We start from the raw sequence: 22,770 nt of genomic DNA on the forward strand, positions 1-22,770 counted from the left end.
CTGAGCATGCGCTGTATCATTTTCACTGTCTCAATCAACTTTTTAATGAATATATTTGAAAAAACCATGACAGAGCGAAGCCACGAAAGTCAAAGCGCGAAGGGGCGAGGGACGACTGTATATATTCCATCAAATGTGTAATGAGATATTTGAGTGGGCTCAGTTTATAGAGAGAAGTAAATGAATGATGTCCAGATATAACTTTAAGGGGGTAAATGCGTGCACGGTTTGGAAAGTGGTGTTATCGTTCTACGTTTACAGTAACTGGATACTGAGAGCCACACAGCAGCCCAGCCCCAGCTGGGAAACTCCGCCCTCGCCGAACACGAGGGCACGAAGCCACGGCCACTCAGGCCACTCGTCTTCCTTTCCGACCCTCACTCTCCCTTCCTTTCTCTTCCTTTTACTATTTCATTCTAACATCGTTTTCACTGACCTATAATTGATAATCCCTTTGCTTCCCTGAGCTGCCTCATGGCCTGAAAATATGCTAATCAACTCATCCAGTCAGCAAAACATCCAGTGCTTGGAAAGCAAATCAGAACTGGGCAGTCCCTAAGGGGTAGGGAGGCAGAGCTGGAGTCCAAGGGGCAGGGACTAGCGGGCTGACCGCAGCCGCCGGACCGTCCGCTGCGGAAAGGTGTGCAGAAAGGTGTGTGCTGGAGGGGGAGGGGGCCTTAAATGCAGAAGGGCCTGTGTTTGGTCTGCAGTTATACCTCCTTTGCTAAGCCTCTAGGACTTCAGCGTTCCCTAGCAACAGAAGCAAAGGCTCAATTTAGAAAAGTGCTTTCCAGAGCCTACCTATCTAGCTACTGACCAAGCCACTGAGTTTATGTGATTAAGCAATTGAAATTCAAGGAGATTTATCACTGACTGTCCTCAGCAGCAAAACTGGAAGAGCACCTCTTGATATGTACACTACTGATGTCTGAGATGACGGATTCCAACTCTACCATACACGCAGGGATGGGTTTCAGTAGGAATGAGTTTCTGAGTCTCACTGTGAGCCGACAGGGTTGCCAGGGAAACTGATAATTATGTGGCAAAACGGAGAGCGTGGAAGGGGAAGAAGGGTTCAGAAGGAATGTAAGGTTTTGATCTAAACCAGTGTGTTAATAAGTACAGTTTGTTGATCTTCTGTAGTCATATAATTTAGTAAATACCATTAATTAGATGTTTGAGAAGACACAGATTTCTGAACTGAATAAAATGAGCAGAGGTGAATTCGACTCCGGAGGGTGCTGGTCATACGTCGTGCATGCCACAGCAGGGACACATATGCACTATAAAGTACAATCACCTTGAAGAATCAGAATAGTCAAAAACATGAAAAGATTCTGATTTCTGAAATTTTGTTTTAGAAATCAATCTTACAGAGTTCTCGATATAAAAACTGTATCCCTCTAAAAGCTCTAATAAATTGCTTTCTTTCACCTCAAAACACCGCGTAGGGTGGGGAAGACAGACGTGCTACTATTACATGTGCATATAATAGACACGAAGACCAGCCCAGCGAGATGAGTGACCACAAGGAGGTCACACAGCTCGTTGGTAAATGGTAATGCTGGAGCTGAACACTCGGATTCAAGCTGCCCAGGGGGCATTCTGTACAGATTAGATCTTATTAAGGGAAAACCCAGAAAGAGGACATAAACTTAGTAAATGAACTCAAATCTCAAGGTATCACTTTAGTGTTAAATGAAGATTTCCAATACTTTTCATTTTTAATGGTTAAGAGTTTAGTCCTAAAAGTTAACGATGTGATCTAAACATTTGTTTATCAAAAACAAATCTCACTGGAGATATTTTAATACCCGAGAAAGATCATCAGAGGATGAGGAGCTCGTCGGGACCGGGCTGCAGGGTGTGCCCAGCCCCGCCCGGGGTGGCCTGTCCCTCCGGCGTCGCTGTGGCACAGTGCTCCTTCCTGTCCCTTTTCCAGGGACACTGGGGAGCTAGTTTCACCAAAAGTTCAAATCCCCTGTGTATTTATATGAATTCTTATACATTTTCTAACTTGTAAATATACTGTAGATATTAAAACATTCATTCACTTTCATATACACACACGTGTATGTGTGCAAGAAAATCAGTAATTTATTTATGGCTGGTGTATGAAAGAAGACAACCACTTATATAGAAAATGATTCCAGTGTTTTCATCTTTGACAGAATAAAAAAACGAGAATTATATATAGGACAGCAAGAGAAAAGCACAAAATTTATATAGAACTTCTTAATGAATTCAAAGAGCTGAAAGCAGATACTCAGCTTTCTGATGTTAGAAAAAAGATATTTACTTTAGTGACTTAAAAATGTCAAGATTTACTCATTAAAATATAAGTAGTGATGCTCACCCTGGATGGGATGAAGTATCACTTTAAGGCAGTTTAGTAAGTCTGTCAATGTTATGATGGTTTTAAAATAATACGTGGCTGGCTTGAGTGTGAATTTTGTTTCTTTACATCACAGTATTTATTTTTTATGAGACAAGTGCTAAATGATAAATTCCTACTTTGATAAACCTTTTCTTCTTTCCCATGGCAGAAAGGCATTTTCAACTTTAAAATCCCTGGATAAGAAAAAGAACGTAAAGCCGAAGTTTACAGTCATTTAAAACGATTTTTTTGTGGTTAGTTAAACAAACCTTGACTTAGGCCATCTTGACAAGACGTCTGCTTGACATCCACGTTCTCCATGGAATCTCCTTTAGAGACCTCGCCAAGAGAAGTTCTCCTCTCAAAGATGTTGTTGTTGTTATTAACTTGAGTTCCGTTTTGCTTCAGCAGCCTGAACACCTCAGCTTCCAAATCTCTAATCTAAGGGGAGAACAATCCACGTATAAAACTCTCCAAGTACTAGGTAAACGACCCTGCCAGTCAGTGGCTTTGACCACGTAACTCACCCGTACTTGCAGGCCTTGAACTTCCACCACATGAGCTTTTTCCAAATCTTCTATTTTCTTTCTTTCTGCTTCCTGTCTCTTGATGAAATCAAGTTCTCTTAAAGAGAAAATAATAGATCTGATTGTATCAAACACCCAAGAAATGTGGAAATGTGAACGTTCTTATTGGAAACAATACACTGCACCGTGGGATAAATAGCTGGACAGAGACTTCAATAAATGACACTCAATTGCAGTTAGAGAAAAGGTATATGGTAATGAAAGCAAGTAAAATATCTTAACGGATCACAAAATAAAGAAAAATGCTTTGATTCTGCTTACTATGATTCCATTTGTAGCACCCATACATTTTTAGGTAGGAGCCATTCAACGAATGATTCACCTTGAGTAATTTAGTGGAAATCATTACATGTCAGGTAGATATAACTCCACATTTACAAAGCAGTATATCTAGTATACTGGTGGGACTGAATGGTAAAGGAGACTGATAGTAAGACTGTTTCCAACGGGTGACAGTGGAAAGGGCTGGGAGGGTCAGAACTGAGGGGCACTGTCACACGCCTGAGGACAATGTGTGGGGGGGTATCTCCATTTTGAGATCCAGGAATATAATATGCAAATTTAGCAAAACTTGTAATACATGACATAGAGTTAGTTGTGATATTTTTGGCAAGAAAAGTTGAAACTGTGATATACTGAATTCATAGTTACAAAGAGCAATGTGCCCCTTTTAAACAATACACTTTTTATAGCATTTCCTTTTAAATATTGAAAACATTAAGTCCACGATAGGAAATAACAGAGATCTGGTGAACCTTAGCATACATGCCTAGCTTCGGGGGCTGCGCCTGGGAGACCAGAAGAGGTCCGGGCATCACTTTCCATTGTTCTCACTAGCCTGAAGTAACCAATGAAAAAAATCCGTAAAAATCTCCCTGGTCAGTCTCCCTGAAATTACACCAAGATCCAATAGATGGAAGCAAAGCAGCATCAGCTCAGAAAGAGTCGCTGAAATTCAAGAGCAGGATGTGGTGATGGTCTCTCTCACTGCAGTGAAGTAGAAGGGCCGGGGGTCTTGCTGGTCAATATTTCCACCATCAGTAGTGGGGAAATCCTGCGGTTACTATTTCTAAGAAAGGAGACAGAAACAGCCTTGGCAAGGCCCCAGGTGCCGCTTTGCAAGTACGATGTGATGTCTCATGGTCATTCTGCACGACTTCAGCTGGGCTTCCTGCTTCTGAATCACAAGGATGTTTCCAAAAGGAGAGATTCAAATGTCTTAACAGTTACTATCAGTGATTAATGATCAAAAGAACAGTTTTATGATGTAACTGGTTGCCAAGAAAATAAAAGATAAAATAAACAAATTATAATCCCCTATGAAAAATAAAAGTGTTTTCCAAAACTTAGTCTATTTTTGCTTTAGCTATGCTTCTTAGAGGGATAACTCTGAGGTCATCTTTTCTATTCCACTAACATTACAAAAGTACTGGATATAAACCTTCTTTATACACACACACGTGTTCTTTAGTCATTAGAAGCTGCTTACTTTTGTTGAAAATCCTTGATCAATTTCTTTGCCTTATTGTATTTCTTTTCCAAGGCCTGATACTGGCTTTGAGTCTCTTTGAGGTGTTCGTTGACCGTGTGGCATAATGTCTGAGCCTCGATCCAGTAGCTCTCCAACTTCAACATCCTTTCTTTATTCTCTTCTATATTCTGTTGAAGTTGAGTTTTTTCTAGTTCCCACCTCACTTTCTCATTTTCTGCTGCCTGCAGCTGGATACAAAAAAAAAAAATGTCAAGACAAAGATAAGCTGGATACTTCTGTACCCCAAATCCCCCACATTTTATAGTACGGTTTTGATTGAATTCAATTGTTACATATACTCAATCACCAAACACCTTGAGATGAGAAGAGCAAATATTATTGCATTATTTCGTAGATTATAAGATGGAAGCCTTGAAAAGTGACATGCTTTGTCCAAGGTCACCCGCATCAAAATGACAAAACATGGGTTTGACTCCGACTCCCATTACCTTCTCATCACAGTACGTGGTATGAAATTCTGCCAGCAGTAAAAGAATGTTTTGGAGTTGGACTAATTCCAGCTAAAGAATTTCAACAGGTTTTCCTTTAGAGATTGTTTTAAAACATCTAGTTATATGTAAAAAAGTTCACTGAAAAGGGAGGGAGGAGAGACGAGCTGGGAAGGGGCAGAGCAGAAACACAGTGTAGCCTCCTGGGGGCAGGGTGATGGGGGCTCGGGAGTGATTATAAGGGTTTAGATTTGAATCCCCGTTCTGCCACTATTGTCCTTTTTTTCTCATTTTATTTATTTTTAAAAATTAATTTAAAAGTTTCAATTACAGTTTATATTCAGTATTATTCTGTACTAGTTTCAGATGTACAGCAAAGTGATTAGAAAATCAGGTACTTTATAGAGTGTCCCCCTCTCATGCTCCAAGCACCCACCTCGCTCCCTATTCGTAGCTATCACACAATTGGTCTTTAAACTCTGGGCAAGTAACCTAAGTTCTCTAGTATCAGTGTGCTTGAAACAGCTTCTTGTGCAGAACAATAATCTGATAAATGTTAGTTATTTTTATTCTGTTTTTATCCCTTTTGATGATACTACATCCTTTATTTCAATTGATATGGACACAGTTTTTAGCTCATTATTTTACTGGCAGTGTTCTGAGCCTTATAAACCCGAATCTCTATGAAAGTATAAAAGATAATGTAACTAAAAAATATAAATTATTGTTGAGTGAATTTAAATCCCTCCAGTGGAACAGAAAGGCAACTTTTGGTTTCTGCTTCCGGGGACTATTAGGCATAGATAATATACTAGTCCCACCCTCTCATTTCTACAGAAACTCAAGACTGACCCTTTAGGTGAAGAGTCCAAGGTCATTTATTCACAATAATTATCTGACTTTTAACCAAGCATTTCATCTATTTCACATGCCTCTAAAGTTCAAAAGGAAGCAGAGTCATTATAAACTGTCAACTTTCAAAATCTAAGACATTCCAAGATCATACAGCATTCAACAAATAAATAAATAAATGTTTTATGAATATTTTAAAATAAATATTATTGGCAAAACAGATTACAAAGTAAATAGTAGTAAAAAACACTTGAAAGGTAGAAATTATATTATCAACATAGACATAAAGAGTCATAGTAAAGGAAGCTAATCTACGAATATTATATGCCAATATAATAATGAGAAAAACATAAAACACTAATTTATAGAATTTTCTAAATTGAATGTTTATATAGTCTAAAATACAAGCTTTGTTAAAATATTTACAATCACAGGGAATCTTTTCTCTAATTGTAACCAGCAATTTAAAAAATACTTCTGTTCTTCCATTCTTTGCTAAGAAACAATAGCAACTTAAAACAGGACTGGGATTTTATTGCATCTTTTATGAGCAATGTTTTACACTCAAGTTTATTTACCAACCACTACCAATTTAAAAATTATTATTCGCAAAGTTTGGCTGATACCATGAATGATATATAGACATGTTTTGACTAAAGAGCTGCGGAGTTATTAGCTCGGAATACCATTTAACCAAAATAGCCTTGCTAATTAATCTCCATTTAAAACACATGGGGAAAAAAACAAAACAAGTGCTCAACGTGAACAGAAAAACAGATTGTTAGTGGTGGGGGAGAAATTATGTCTTCATTTAAAAAATACCATAAAAACAATAAAGAAGGTTGTTTTAAAAGAAATTCAAAAGATAATTTTATATCTCTGAAATTACGACACAATTCTAGGAATTTAGAAGTACCTTACAACTTACCAATCAAAAATGCCCTTTTGAATCTTATATCTGAACTAAAAATACATAAAATCTTTCATCATGACCGGTTTTTCCCCACAAATTTAAATAGTGTGAATTAAATGTCTAAAAATTTCCAGTATCATCTGGCACCTACAAGCAATTGTTCATATATTACATTTCATAATACTTAATTGTTAGAAATTAGAATCTTTTTCTATACAGATTTAATGTGCTATGTTGAAATACATTGTTTCTGAGAAATAGGTGAAAAATAAACAATTAAACCTATTTAAAATAAAATAAAAAATACAGTACAATAGGTTGTGCATAAGGAATTAGTGGCCAAAATGTAATTTGAATGCATGAACAATTAAAAATATTTACTTTGAGGGAAAGCTCAGAGGGAACCACATATGTGTAAATATGTATTTTTAAAGTATTGTGCAATTTTCACTGAGGGGTACAGGATGCGTACACCCTGGTGGGGCAGCTCTCACCCCTGGGGTTGGGCTGTGCGTCCAACAGTGGAAATGAATCTCTGACATGCATATTCTTTCCAATGTACGGAAACAAATCCTTTAGTTCTAGGGCTGAATTTATTCATAGCCTCTTGGGTGGGTGGGGGGGGGGATCAGTGGGGGAAAAAGGAGAAACATCTGTAAGAAAAATAAATAAATAAATTTAAAAAAAAAGAACAATTCAAACTCCACGTATTGATTGGTGCTTACCTTGGTCTTCAATTTTTGAATCTCTGCTTCTGTAACTGCATGTTTGATTTGCAACTGAAAATGGAAAAGAAAGACAAATCGGAACTAAGAAAGTGTATCTATATTTTTCAAGCCTCAGCAACTAGAAGAATATCGGGTTACAGAGTGGAAGGCCCAGGGAAGTGCTGCAATACAGGAGGCTGTAAATTAAAACGCCTAGTGTGTAAAATGACTCACTAGGTGCAAACTAGTTATATGCGGGGCCTGTGGCCCACACTGCCTAACATCGGATTAAGTTACAAATTTAATTGAGCAGGGACCAAAGAGAAGAAAACACATTTTCTTGCCCTCTTGAAGCTCTTGCTTCAGGACTTGAGTGCCAAGCAATTGTTTCCTTGCGGTCCTGTGGATTGAAAAGCTTAAGCAGGAAAGTCGGCCAGTGGCAGTGTGAAGATCCTATTCCAAATCTGGAAGAAAGGTGGCGCTGTGGTACCGCGAGTCACTGCTGCAAAGGTGGGGCTGAGCACCATGCAGTTCCACAGCGAAATCGGTGTTTTTCAGCTGCAGGAAAGGTACACATCTAGACGTCTGTCCTTCAAAATATTTACTTCTGTTGAGGACCTGGATCCCCAAAAACTTCAGCTAATGTTTATTAGCACGAGAGCCCCAACCCGTTTACGATTGTTTGTTTGATTTCTCCCCTCCCCCGCTTGTTTTCACTGTGAAGGAAGAAGGAAAAGAAATATTCACTTCTTCCAGGGATAAATAAATACACCGTTTACGGAAAACAATATATGGGTTGATAATCTCTTCTCTGAAATCCCTGGGGCCTGATGCATTTGGGGTTCAGAATTCTATTTCAGAAAGGTAGAGAGATGCATTTTCCATAAATTGCGTATTACCCACAGCAGGGTCTGGGGAGGCACTCTGTAATCACACACACGAATATTCTTGCATGTGACTATTTCCACTAAGTGAGGTAAATAGAAATTGTAATACCCTGTCGGCTTTATTCATGTTTACCCCCAAATGAGTTTGCCATGAAATTATTTTAGAAATGTGTTTTCAGACCCTATTGGATTTAGGATTGAACAAGAGGGGCTGTAAACTTCTATTACTGTCATCAAATAAGTAAGGTTTTCTTATCAGAAAAAGTGAGTTAGCAGACTGAAAGACAGAAAGGGGAAACTTTGGAGATCACGACGCTTCAGAACCTCAGCTTTCTCTTTAGTTTGTAAGCTGCATTTCCTTGTATTTATTTTTAATCTGGCTACTAGGGGCATCCAGGAAGAATGAAGAGGGAAGAAGTCAGAACCAGGCACGGGTGGATTTAACACCCTTGGATGCCAATGAACAAAAGCTCAGAACTTGAGAGCCCCCAAGCTCCTAGCAAAGTGCTCCCTGCTTGCTGTTTCCAGAGCTCCCGTTCTGTTTCAAACCCTGGCACCTACACTGCCACAGCGCCGATACTGCCCTCCATCCTGAGGGCTGATCTGGAAACTGGTGTAAGTTTGATTCTGTCCCACTCACATCACTTATCTCATCTTCCCCCTCTCAGATCAAGTCACTCCTGCAATCCTGCCTCTGTGGCTCCTGCTCTTTTCACGAGGGGCTTCTGCGCTCTAACAGTCTCTAGAGAGGAAATATTCTCATCTGGGTGAGTCACTTGGGACCTGACAATGCCGGGCAACCCAGCTCAAGTGGCCGAGCGGATACTCCACCTGTGAACCCCACAATGAACACACCACTGCAGAATCCCCCACCCTTACACGTCTGGACTCTTTAGATACGGAAAAGTGGGGATCCTAGCCCAAAACTGACCTGGTCCAGTTCTCACAGTGAATTGCTGTTAAAACCAGGACTGGATCTTCTGATTCCTGATCCAGTGCCATTTAATTCGGGATTAATTCAACAGGCATTTATTAAAGAGCTGTTATGTGCAAGTGATGTGGAAAACAACTCTCCTAATAAATACGTGTTAATCTACCCCACTGATATAAATTAATAAACTAGGTGCTTACATATTAGACATGACAGTACGTATGTATAAATTTAAATATATCCATGCACACATATGTACATACACGGCTGTAAGGAATTCTTTCCCATGGAGATCTTGTACTTCAGTGTGAACATACTTGGGCACCTCGCAAATCCATGTGCCCAGGTGACTTTGGAGTATCTGCAGTTATTATTTACAAAAAGATCGACTACTTGTCCTCTCTACTGTGTGCCAAGTGTGAAGAGCGCAGCAGGTCCTCAGTGACCACGCTCAGTGTCCAGTTCGTGGCTGAGCGTTGTTTCATTATAATGTTGATGAGCCACCGAACTTAACTCTTGTTTTTATCAAACAGCCTTTGGTAAAACTGGTCCCATTATATCCTTTCACTACAGTTCCAAGAACCTATGACTTAAATGAGGACTTACTGTAGTTAAGTTAGATTGATTGGGGTTATCCCAGGCCTATCACATAATAGCTATATGATGTTGGGCAATTACTTAACCTCTCTTACCTTCGCTTTCCCCTCCTGTAAAATGAAGTTCCTCATAGGCCTTAACCTTCCTTATTGGAAGATGAAATGAGATAACCCATGTAAAGCTTTTAGCACAGTGGTTAACAACAACAACAACAAAATCGGCCCTCTAAAAATTAGCTAAGATTAAGAAAGAATGATCAGAGGAACTCAGATTTGATGACCTCAATGCCACTTCTCAGTGAACAGTGCTTAGTGCTGTAAAAAGTCACACCTGAAAGAAAACAAACACCCCTGGTTCTATTTGGATAGTAGCAGATTTTACAACAAACACGACAGCTATGGGGAAGTGACAGAGTTGATTTTTCTCAGTGGTTAACTCCCTGCAGGGTAACCAAGCACATCACATGCAACTCGTCGAGACTTTGGACTTTCTTTGCTCAATGACGGTGGCCTCTAGCAGGCTGCGTCTCTGGGCCCCCGTTTCCCATATGAAAAAATCGAGAGGATGAACTCCAAGGTCCTGCAAGTACGACAGGTGGGACGTCTATGACATGGAGAGCTGGAGATGGCTGTCGTGGCTGCAGGGTCTAGAAATGCTTGTCCAAAGCCAGCATTTTCATTCCTACGAATTCATATGCCACACGAACCCACCGATGTTGGCACACACTTAGGGGAGACCATGCAGCGGACAAGCTGGTCTTCCGTTACTCCCGCCCCGCCCCATCTCACCGAAATGGGTAACAGAAACGAGCTGCACTCAGAACACTGATAAAAGCTTCGAGTGTCCCCCAAGTACCGCCACATTCTTTAGATACAGGAAAGCAGAATGAAGTGTGTAAATTCAGACATCATTCAGAAGATGGACAAAAGTTTTAGGGCAAAGTATTTTTAGTACTCATAGGCCTAAAATTATAGATATGTGATTATTTTAATCCTCTATGAACACTGAAAGAATGTCTATGCCCTGGCCAGTTTGGCTCAGCGATTAGAGCGTCAGCCCGCAGACCAAAGAGTCGTGGGTTCGATTCCAATCAAGGGCACATACCTCAGTTGCGGTTCAATCCCTGGCCCTGGCTGGCATTGCGCAGGAGGCAACCAGTCGATGTGTCCCTCTCATGTCGATGTTTCTCTCTCCCTCCCTCCCACTCTATCCAAAAAATCAATGGAAAAATAAAACTTAAAAATGAGAACTTAAAAAAAAAAAAAGAATTTCTACAAATTCATCACTATTAACGGAAAAGCATAAAAATAAACCAATTGAACTCTTTCTTTTTATAAAGAAACTGTGTTTTAGTAGCTTAAGTTGCAGAGCTAACAAGTATCCAAGCCAGGTTTTCTACATTTCAGTCCACGGTTGTTTCCACCAATCCTACATTCCTTACAGGAGCTTTATCTTGTTTAGCATCTCCTGTAGCCTTGCTGATGCAGCTGTAAGGCAAGCAGGGCAGGCCCTGTTACTCACACGTTCAGACGGGGAAAGAGGCTCAGAGAAGTTCTATGGCTTCTTCACGGTCCCAGGAGATGCAGGTGGTGGAGTGGAAATTACCCCAGGTCTGATGCCGCCTACCTCTGCTCCTCCCTTCACCATGCACCTCATCTGAACCAGCTCTGGGACACATCTTTTCATTTAAACCTCACACAGAGCCAGCGGCTCATGTCATGGTTGTCACCTCCAGAGAACAGATGACTCAGACTGGGAAACGTGGGTCACTGCCGGTCGTCTCGGAGTACCTGACCCTGAATTCAAAGTGGTACGTAGGAGGAAAACACCTGCCACCTTATTCTCCCAGCGCTGGCTGAGCGAGACTGTGCCAGGTGCTGTGCTGGTCCCTCAGGGTACAAGAACGTGACACTGAATCCACCTTCAAGACACTTCCTCAGGGAGAGTAACAGATACCCCCTCCTGAGACAGGTCCCAGGGGAGCCTGCTGCTAGGCGGCCTGATTCGTTTATTGTTCCTATGACCAGGGCAGAGGACCTTTGGTTTGGCCTGTCTGTCACATCTCCCGCTGCGGATGCCACTTTCCAGGCACCGTGGGTGTGGCGGGCCTGAGACGCCTCCACTCCCTGAGGAAGGAGGAGCCGCGACTTAACCAGAGAGGCACAGCTGGTAAAAGGTTGCGTTGCCTTATTCTAGAGCAGTTCCCCTCCCACATGCTCAGTAAGCTTTCCTGGGGACAGGTCCAAGGGTTCGCCCATCCCGAGGCTGCTCACGCCGTCTCACTCCAGGCAGAGGAGGTCGGCAGGACTGCTTAAGAGAAACAGCATGAAAAACCTGCTGGAACTTTGGGGGCTGGAGAATCTAGGACTGGAGAAGGGAACTGGGAAGGGAGGACACAGCAGGATTGCAAGTCAGTGTGTTTCAGTGTGCAAGACCCTCTCTTTCGTCTCTTCTCTCGTCTGTAACATAAATGCTGTAGATCTCCGCCCCAAGATTACAGCACAATAAGCATACACATTCCTAGCGAGAACAGGGGCTCTCGGGTAACATTCTGCAGGTCTACCTGCTGGGTATAGCTTCTGTTTATGTCTCTAAAAAATATGAATAAAGAACATGTGTTCATATCACTGAATCAATATAGTCCACATATAACTGCACTAGAAATGGAGACATCCTTATGCATTAACATGAATAATAAGATTGAACTTTTGCATTGTCTTCATTTATCCGGTGGAAGCATGGGAAACATTTTCTTTAAAAAGTGAAAAATATTATCTTTGCAGGGAAGAGTTTAAGAGAACTTTAGTAGTAGAGATTTCACAATCACATAAGAGCAACACTCTGCTCTGACTTTAGAAGGGCAAAATAATAACTGATACTTGTGTAGAACTTTATAAAGTAGTTTCAGCATTGGAATGACGATTTTTACAATTGCCTTTGTGCTTATTTGAAGTCTGTTTTACCCATGACAGTGTAAGCTTCACAAAAGAAGGAATCAGAGCTGTTCTGGCTTCTACTTTGGTGCTGTTAAAATGAAATGATGCCATAATTCTTCACAATGGTACCTATTTATTTATTTATTTATTTATTTATTTATTTATTTATTTATTTAGGTCAATCCTCACTCAAGGATATTTTTTCCATTGATTTTTTTTTTTAGATAGAGTGGAAGGGAGGGTGGGGAGGGGGAAGAGAGAAACATTGATGTGAGAGAGACACATCGATTGGCTGCCTCCCTCATGACCCCGACCGAGGCCAGGGACAAACCTGCAACCCAGGTACTCATGCCCTTGACCAGGAATCCAATCCGTGATCCTTTGGTCTGAGGGCCAATGCTCTAACCGCTGAGCCAAACCGGCCAGGGCCGTATGATACCTATCTTTATGTTCACGAGACTGCTATTCAGGGAACAGTTTATGCTGAGTGAATATCATAATCCAATCTGAATGACAACACTAACCGCAGCACGTGTCGCACAGGGTGGGATACTGCACAGGTCACTCTCTAAGCACCACTCACCCACTGCTGGCTAATGATGAAGGTGCTGGATGCAGGGGACAGCCTGTAATTACAGTCCCTTTTAAAACAAAATTCTGGCCTGGCCAGTGTGGCTCAGTGGAGTGAGCGCCATCCCATGGACTAAGAGGTCGCAGTTCCATTCCTGGTCAGGGCGCATGGCCGGGTAGCTGGCTCGATCCCCAGTAGGGGGCGGTCAGGAGGCAGCTGATTGATGTCTCTCTCTCACAACGATGTTTCTATCTTTCTCTCCCTTTCTCTCTAAAAAATCATTAAAAACTTATTTTAAAAAATAAATAAATAAAATACATATCTGGTTGTTGTTAGGTAATTAACATTTTATAGCTTCTCTACATGTTAATGTTAAGTCCCATAAAGAAAACGTTATTTTACTATCTTAATGCATTCATATGTCTACTTTAGATTACTTTGAGTACATTCTTTATGACTTAAGTAGCTAAAATAATGCATTTTCTTTACGCTCTATTTTTCCCTCAAGACAAACGCAGGCCTGTTTTTACTGGTGCTAATGCCCGTGACTGCTGAGGAGGGAAGGGCTGGGAAACTGAACAGTGTAAATACCTGGTCAGCAGTTTCTGATTCAGCCTCTTCCTACTGCCCACTCCATTTCCAGCGAAATCACATGAAACAAAGAAAAACTCACAATCAAATGGACACTGTAACTAAAAACAACTGTTACTAGAATATGAAAAAGTCATGAAGTTGAATCAAGAAAAACCAGTCCAAAGGTGGGGAGATGCCTGAGATCTGATTGCTTGAGATCCAGAGTCTATCCATTCGGAAAGGTGGGCAATGTCTACTGTCCTTCCCAGGAACTGTCCTGCAGCTCGGGCCTCCAGCTCCCTCAGTGTTCCTTAGTCGTTCAGAAAGCAACTACTGCAACAGAACGAGAATGTGGGAAGGTGGCCGGTGGTGCCACGGTGCATACTTCTAGCTGCAGACCCCAAAGGAGAGCAATATAGACAAGGGGTGTTCATGGGAGGCCTTTTAATAGCAGGAATGATCGTTTGGTTCTCTCTCTCTCTCGGGCTTAGGAGGCAAAGTGCTGAGATTTGAAGGTCTCCCACTTAGTGCAGAGATCTGCACTGGATTGCAGACATCTGTACTGGATTGCAGACATCTGCACTGGATTGCAGACTGCCAGAAAACAGCAACGGTGCTGGAAACTGGGCACACACGTTATGTCCTCCTCATGCAGGTCTGGAAATGCGACTCATAATCCCCAAAGTGGGTAATTGCCAACTAAAATCAAATACAGAAAGGTTCTTGTCTCATTTCAAAATAAGTAAAGGATAAAGGGGCATCTGATACCTTCAGATCAAGGTAAAGAATATCAACTTGAAAACTCAAATAAGTAAACCTATGAAAATGACGTATTCTGTAAGTAAAAAGGTGTTTCAAGGTATTATGGAATGCCAGGATGAAGAGAAAGTGAAGAAGGATGAGGAATGGATGGAGAGTAAGGAAACTGAAAATATAATGAGAATCAGGTCATGTCAGAGGTGCTAACGAGCATAAATGAATTTGAGGTCAAAGGCATATTTAATGCTACAGAAAATGGAGTCATTGAAATGAGAAGACACATCTGAGAACATTCTCAGGCACAAAAACAATAGAAAATGAAATGTGAAAAAGATAATTATGACACTGTTTCTAGAAAAGAAACAAAAACAGAAAAAGGTAACAAAAACTGAATAAAGTATTCAGGAACTAAAACAAAAGCAAAGAAACATAAAACCAGGAATAGATTAGAAGAAAAAAATCAATGAAAGGAGGCCTACACTTCAAGAAATTGTGATAAAAATTTTGAAGTGCAAGGCTAAACTAATACAAGCATCCAAATGCCACGTTGCAATGCTAACCTAAAACAATGAAGCTTGCTCTACTATTTTTCAAAAAATCAAAATATTAAACCCAGCTAATGATTATTTCTATGTCATGATAATTAGAATGTTCCATTCTCAGTATGGGAAACTCATGAAAACTATACCCTCCATGAGTAAGATGTACTCTGCGAAATAAGAAAAGATCTAGAACTTAAGAATTAGGAAATTCTGGTATAAAGGGAATAATAGGTGAAACTAAGTCAATAGTATATTTGTTGTTCACATTTTACAAAGCTAGCTGAAATATGTGACAATTAAATATGTGACAATTAAATTTTAACAATTTTGTCTTAAAAACCAAGACTGTATAAAACCTTCTATATGGAACATTCAAATGATATTGTTTTTTTCTTGATTTTAAAAACTGTAGAAATAGGGAATACTTTTTAAAAAATTGAAGATAATCTTCAATAAAAGCCAATAAAACTGTGTAAAACATATGAGCTCAATTAGACCTTGAATAATTAAACAATAAACTTATAACAATACATTTTAATTGCTAGATTTTTTTAGATTCCAGGACAGTAATGTTAGAATTTACAATAAAACAGAGTGCTGCAATTAGGTTAAAAGTAGGTACATACATATACACCAGTGTGTTTATCCAGAAACTATAAACAAAAGTAGCAGATTATTAACATCAGACAAAGAATAGTTAAAAATCTTTAAGTCAGCCCTGGCTGGGTGGCTCAGTTGGTTGGAGTGTCATCTCGTACACCAAAAGGTTACAGGTTTGATTCCAGATCAGGGCACATACCTAGGTTTTGGGTTTGATCTCAGGTCAGGGTGTATATGGGAGGCAAGTGATTGATGTTTCTAGCTCACATTGATGCTTCTCTCTCTTATTCTCTCTCTCTCTCTCTCTCTCTCTGATCAATAAAAACATATTCATGGGTGAAGATTTTAAAAAATATATTTTAACATACCGTTGAAATAGAGGATCAAAGCTGTTAGACACCAAATATTATAATGAAGTGTAATTTTACTAAATGGCCTTGTTAATTAAGCTAGATAGGAAAAATGAATAAGGATACAGAAGGTATAAAACATATCACTTTTATCACAAATGCCCACACTAATCTATAATAACACTATCTTAAAAAATCAAAACTTGTAAAAATATCTGACCACAATGTAAGAAAACATGAAATTAATGCAAAAATTACAAATTAAAAACTGTTTCCTCAATTATGCCAATCAAAGAGAAAATGAAAATAGTAAATTGTAAAATAAAAAATATAGACTATTTGCAATGATGACAAGAAGAATGCACAAACTAAAATAAAAGATGTAGTCAAAGGTCTAATCAGAGAAAGATTTATAGTTTTAAGTGCTTTTGTGTTTAAACAATAAAGTACTACAATAAACTGTTTATTGCAAGTTAGAACAAAGATATTAAACATTCCTAAGGATAATTGGATGATGAAATTTAAAAAATAAAGGTAAAATAACAAAATTAAGCAGGGGAACACTTCTAGTTTAGCACAATGTAGCAAACTAAAGAGGCAAGCAAACTTGCCTCTCCTGAATTCAACTTGGGAGGTGACAAAAGGGAAGAAAAGGAACACGGATGGGCTTCAGGGTCTCAGTCATCAATTAGCAAAGAGCTTGTGAGAAACTCTAAGACACAGAACACAGATATTTCTAGGTGTTTGGGGAGAAAATGAAGATCTTACGCAGGAAAATGTCAGCAACCAGGAATGGGAGTCAGCAATCTAACCTTCTACAGGTGACCCGGGTGGGCCTGCGTCTGGAGGTGTGGGGACAATCGATTCCTGGCCCTGGAGCCTGGGATGCGGCCACTAACTTAACCTTCGGCTCCCTGTGGTAAAGTGGCAGCACCAGAACAGTGGTGAATGACGCCAGGGCACTACTGAAATCCCATTTAAAAAAAAAGAGAAGCATGGAAATTGTAAAATATAAAATAATTCAGCAGGTTTAAGTTCGAATATTAAAGTAGTTAAAGTAAATATAAATGGGCTAACCTCACCAATTAACTGACAAAGACTCCCAGGGTAGCAGAAAGGTAAGATTTAGGACTAGGATGCCTATTTATTTATTCAAATAAAAAGATACAGAATGGCTAAAAACAAAAATATATAGAAAATAGATGCTGGGAGGCAAAAATAAAGCAAGAGAAAGACAGTGTTGAATTTTTACTTCCAGATAAAATAGAATTTGGGGTAAAATGCATCATAAGGTACAAGAGAGGTGTTACAATAAATCAATAAGTTGTAATGATCCTGAACATATATGTGCATAATAACAAAGATTTAAAATATATAAAATTTCCCTGGACAGTTTAGTTCAGTGGTTAGAATGTTGGCAAAGAATCAAAGGGTCTCAGGTTTGATTCCCAGTCAAAGGCATGTACCTGGATTGCAGGTTGATTCCCAGCCCTAGTTGGGGTTATGTGGGAGGCAACCAATCAATCTTTCTCTTTCTTTCTTTCTCTCTTTCTCTCTATTTTGCGCTCTCTCTCTCTCTCTCCCTCTCTCTCCTTCTTTCTCTCCCTTCCATTATATCTAAAAATTAATAGAAAAATAACCCCAGGCGAGGATTAACAAAATAATAAATAAAAGATAAAACTAGAATTGATATAATTGTAAGAAAAAAATGGTAGCTTTTTATTTAACATACACTCTTCAGAATTAGTTGATAACACAAAATGAAAACTGTGCTATAGAAAAATGTGTGTATTGTTAATCTTACATAAATGAAAAACATATACATTTCATACCCAAACACAGAACATGAGTGCTCTTTGTATACACAAGGCATATTTAAACAAACCTGTTTATGATTTAAACTATAAAAGTCTCAAAAATTCTAAACAGCTATCATATGGAATATCTCTTCTGACCAGAGTGTGATAAAATTAGAACCCAATAACCTAAGAATAGTAAAATAAAGTTCCACATGTCTGGAAAGCAAAATATGCCACTAAATAATTTTTGTTAAAGAGAAAATAGCCCTGGCCAGTTTGGCTCACGATTAGAGCGTCGGCCAGCGGACCAGAGAGTCCCGGGTTCGGCTCACACTAAGGGGCATGTACCAAAAAAGAGAAAATAGATCTAAGTGACAATGCATTCTAAATGTCAAATATTTTTACATGTAGCTAAAAAAAATATTCAGAAAAAATTATAGCATTAAATATACTTACAGAATGCAAGAGTTATCAAAGATAAACATAGTGAGTGGGGAGGAGGGGGTCAATGGGGGGAAAAAAGTGGGGACATCTGTAATACTTCCAACAATTAAAAAATAATAATGAAAAAAGAAAGAAAAAAGATAAACGTAGTAAGCACAATTGATTAATACCAATAAAGAAGAAAAGATGGCAAATAAAGATATTGGTAGAAAATAATCAAATAAGTATTTTAATTTAAAAAAAAATAGAAACATAAAAATAATATTACAAACAAAATTCTAGAAAAAAATAAAAATATACAAATAAAAAAGAAAGAATAAAAAGGCTAACTACAGATAGTAAAGATTTCAGTACTTTAAAATTATATTATAAAAATGTTACTAAATATGAATGCCTAAGAAATACATGAGAAATACAAATATATCAAAATTGGCCCAAGAAAAACTTAAAAATGTTGAATAGAGTAATAGCTACTATAAAAGTTATTTAAATTCTTCCTCCACAAAGGCACAGATGGTTTTATAGTTGAGTAATGACAAACTTTCAGGGAACAGTAATTTCTACCTTATGCAAGTCATTAAATCTCTCTTATTAAAGTCATTTCTGAAAATAGAAATATAAAGAAACCTTGTTAACTTATATCAAAGCTAATATAACCTTTGTGACAGCTTTTGGTTAATCCACTCTGGTTAAGATTTTCTGTTACTTACAAGTGGACACTTATGTAACTAATAAGGGGGCTATAAAATTTTCGAAATCAGGAAAAAAAAAAAAGACAAATTAAACAGTTATTTTCCATGAGCTTGGATTAAAAGAGTCAATGTGATTTTTTTTTAATGCCAGTTTTCTGCAAGTTAACTTACTAGTTTAATGCAATTATAATAAAAATTACAAAGAAGTTTTTCCAAAGGAATTAATAAAGTGATTTATATGTTTTCTTAAATAAGTTGAAAAATAAAGAAGTTTCTAAAAAGAAGAGTTACACAGATCTGATTTATTCCATCAATGTTTAGTACATATTCTAATAATATTTCAGCTAAGAATGAGAAAATGGAACTGAATATGAAGGCCAAAGCAGTCCAGCGTGTAACAACACCAGTTCTGAGCTAATAATGCTAGCCCTCCAACCAGAGGGAAATGAAGAAATGAGCATCTAGTAAAAGTCCTAGCCATCTTGTTAACTATTTGAAAAAAAATTAAGTTATGCTGCTTGTCTTATACACACACAAAATCCAGTGTATGCTTGATAACATCCATTCACCAAATATTTAACACTATCTGCCAAGGTCTGTGCAAAGACTGAGGATACAGTAGTGAGTAAAAACAGAGGAGCTTAGAGTCTACTAGGAAGATACATAATAGGCCAAAAGTAGGACTGAGATGTCAGTCTGAAGTGCTTTGCCCAAATAATATAACATGTACTTTTGCTTGAAATAATGTAATTAAGAGAACACTGTAATATGAGACTGTTCAGATTCCAATACAATATGATTATCCACCTCCACCCCAGGTTTTGTGCGTAATCTTATGAAAAATGTCTGGTGCTATATAGTAGTTAGGCGTTTATGTTATTCATGTAAAGACACTTAAAACTGTGACAAAGGCACTGTATGAGATACAGATGCTGTGTAAGAGTGCCATGTAGTTGATATTCAGTGACAATCTCCTGAATATATTCATGTTAAATATAAAACAAAGGCCCTGGACGGTTTGGCTCAGCGGTTAGAGCATTGGCCTGTGGTCTGGAGGGCCCTGGGGTTCAGTTCCTGCTGGGGGGCACGTGCCTCGGATGCAGTTTGTCCCCGGCCCTGGTTGGGTTGTGTGGGTGGCGACCACTCAATGTGTCCCTTTCACGTCGATGTTTCTCTCTCTCTCTCCCTCCCACTCTATCTGAACAAAATATCGAAAAATGTCCTCGGGTGAGGATAAAATATATATATATATATATATATATGTAAAACAAAAGAAAATCAATGAATTAGAAGTGAAATGACGTGTTGTTTGTTCTTGAGGTAGGGACAAACCTCCAATTCTTAAAAATCAAAGTTGAAAGAACACTACAGATTTGGTTTTTGGGCTAGAAATTAAATCAGCTATGTGGTATAGAATGGGCCCAGACCACGCAGTGGATACAACAAGGTCGCAACACTTTCTGTAGAAGGTTGGATAGCAAATAATTAGGATTTTCAGACCACATCGTCTCGGTAACAATACTCAACTCTGCAGAGGTTGCATGAAAGCAGCCACAAACAATAAATAAATGGATATTCACGGCTGTGTTTGAATAAAACTTTATTTACAAAAAAGGGCAGTGGGTTAGAGTTGGCTGATGGATCATAGTCTGCTGACCCCTTATAGATCACTAAGTCCTTGGCTCAATTCAGAAAATGAAGGCTATGACTTTCCATATACCATTTCTGCTTTTCAGACTTTAGCTTCCATAAAAGAATGAGGACTCTACTTCCAGCTCGATTATCTACCAAAGAGCAGGGGCCACACTCACCCGGCGACATGAAAGTGTCATACGATAGGCTTTTGCCAGGGTATACTACCTTGACTTTACTGCCGCAAAGTTGGATTGGGACTTAACATTCAAGTACGATTTCTTAAAGAATAAGATCCATCTACTCCTCTAGATAAACTTTATTTTGGGGCCAACTCAGAGCCACAGAGAAACAGGCACCAAGATCACACCTATTCCTTCCATTCAGCCACTTCCTGTGGAAGAACTTTCTTTTTTTACAGTGCTCTTTGGTTTGAAGATACCAGTTAATCAAGAAAGCCTCGGCCTGGCCGGTTTGGCTCAGCAGTTAGAGCGTCCACCTGCGGTCCGGAGAGACCCGGGTTCGGTTCCCGCTAAGGGCACGTACCTCGGTTGCAGTTTGTCCCCGGCCCTGGTTGGTCGTGCGGGTGGCAGCCACTCGATGTGTCTCTTTCACGTCGATGTTTCTCTCTCTCTCTCTTCCTCCCACTCTATCTCAACAAAATATTGAAAAATGTCCTCGGGTGAGGATTAAAAAAAAAAAGAAAGCCTCTATAAGAAGTGGTCCTAAGATGGGCATTGCTGTAAGGGAGTTCTGAGTTTTGTGATCATTATATAACAGTGTACTTCATTATACTGAGACATTCATCTCTGATTTAGAAGTAGGAATACTTATAAATTATCTGAAAAACCTATGTATTTTGCCTCAAGGACTCTGTGAACTACATAAATGGAAATGGCTCCACCTGACAAATAGTAGGTGAAAGCGAAATGAGCACTCTCAACACATACATGCACTCTATGTCAACAAGAAAAGCTATTCTGGTTGCAACTTGGCATTAAGTATCACAAGTCCCCAAAATATTTTATTATTTGATTTAATAATTCCAGTGTAAGAAATTATCCTAAAGACAAGTACACGGTATTTACTGCAGTATTACTTCTAATAATAATAATTGTAAGAAGACCTGAAAACAAAGAAAATGTTCCCAAACAAGGAATCAAGAAGATAAATCATGAAAGTTCTGTAAGATGAAACAGCGAAGAAGCATCACTTATGGAAGAACATTTGGTGACATGGGAAATCCTAATACTACAAATTTAAATATAAAGAGTGGGCATTTAACACAAGTATATATTATGCAACCCCAAATACCACAATATTAGGATGAATGCTTTTTTGGTATTTACACAATTCTGTGTTTTCCAAAACTCTATAATAAATTTGTTTATGTAAAAATAAAAACTTATGCCTGGCTGGTGTGGCTCAGTGACTGAGCATCGACCCATGCACCAAGAGGTTGCTGGTTTGATTCCTGGACAGGGCACAGGCCCAGGTTGTGGGCCAATCCCCAGGGGGGCACATGCAGGAGGTGGCCAATCGATGTCGTCTCTCATCAATGTTTTTATCTCTCTCTCCCTCTCCCTTCCTCTCTCTTTCAAATCAATAAAGAAAAAAAATGTTTAATAAAAATAAAAACTTATTGTTGAAAAGTATATTCATTTACTGGTCCCCAAAACGTAAATTTGTCTTAGGAATTAAAAAAGTAATTCAACACATTAGGCACATGAAGCATGACATCAGAACGTATAAACTTGACCTATTTGTGATGCATCAAAATTAAAAATTATAAATGAAAATTAGAAATTACAAATAAAATTAGAAAACATAAATCTGCAATTATCAACCTTGTTTTTCATGTATAGGACAACATTTTTTTCCCCAAGTTTTCAAAGTCCCTAAGAGACTTAAAATCACAGAACAGTGGTTTTTAAGCCTCAGTGCTTCAGGGTTATTGTGGGGACGAAAATAATACCACACTGGTCTACAACAATGGAGGATGTTCCCAAACAATGAAGAATAAACTGTCTGCAGACCCAAT

The 22,770-nt window shown here is 38.8% G+C and overlaps 1 protein-coding gene across 1 annotated transcript in view; it reads right to left on the minus strand.

Moving 5' to 3' along the window:
• Nucleotides 1-22,770, minus strand: part of PPP1R9A (protein phosphatase 1 regulatory subunit 9A) — a 278,938-nt gene that overhangs the window by 37,906 nt on the left and 218,262 nt on the right. Inside the window, 4 exon segments of the mRNA XM_036246637.1 lie at nucleotides 2,647-2,818; nucleotides 2,905-3,001; nucleotides 4,454-4,683; nucleotides 7,435-7,488. Coding sequence (XP_036102530.1) covers nucleotides 2,647-2,818; nucleotides 2,905-3,001; nucleotides 4,454-4,683; nucleotides 7,435-7,488 — 553 coding nt within the window.

The sequence above is a fragment of the Molossus molossus genome, unplaced genomic scaffold, assembly GCF_014108415.1.
Source record: "Molossus molossus isolate mMolMol1 unplaced genomic scaffold, mMolMol1.p scaffold_m16_p_7, whole genome shotgun sequence".
Taxonomy (NCBI): Eukaryota; Metazoa; Chordata; class Mammalia; order Chiroptera; family Molossidae; genus Molossus; species Molossus molossus.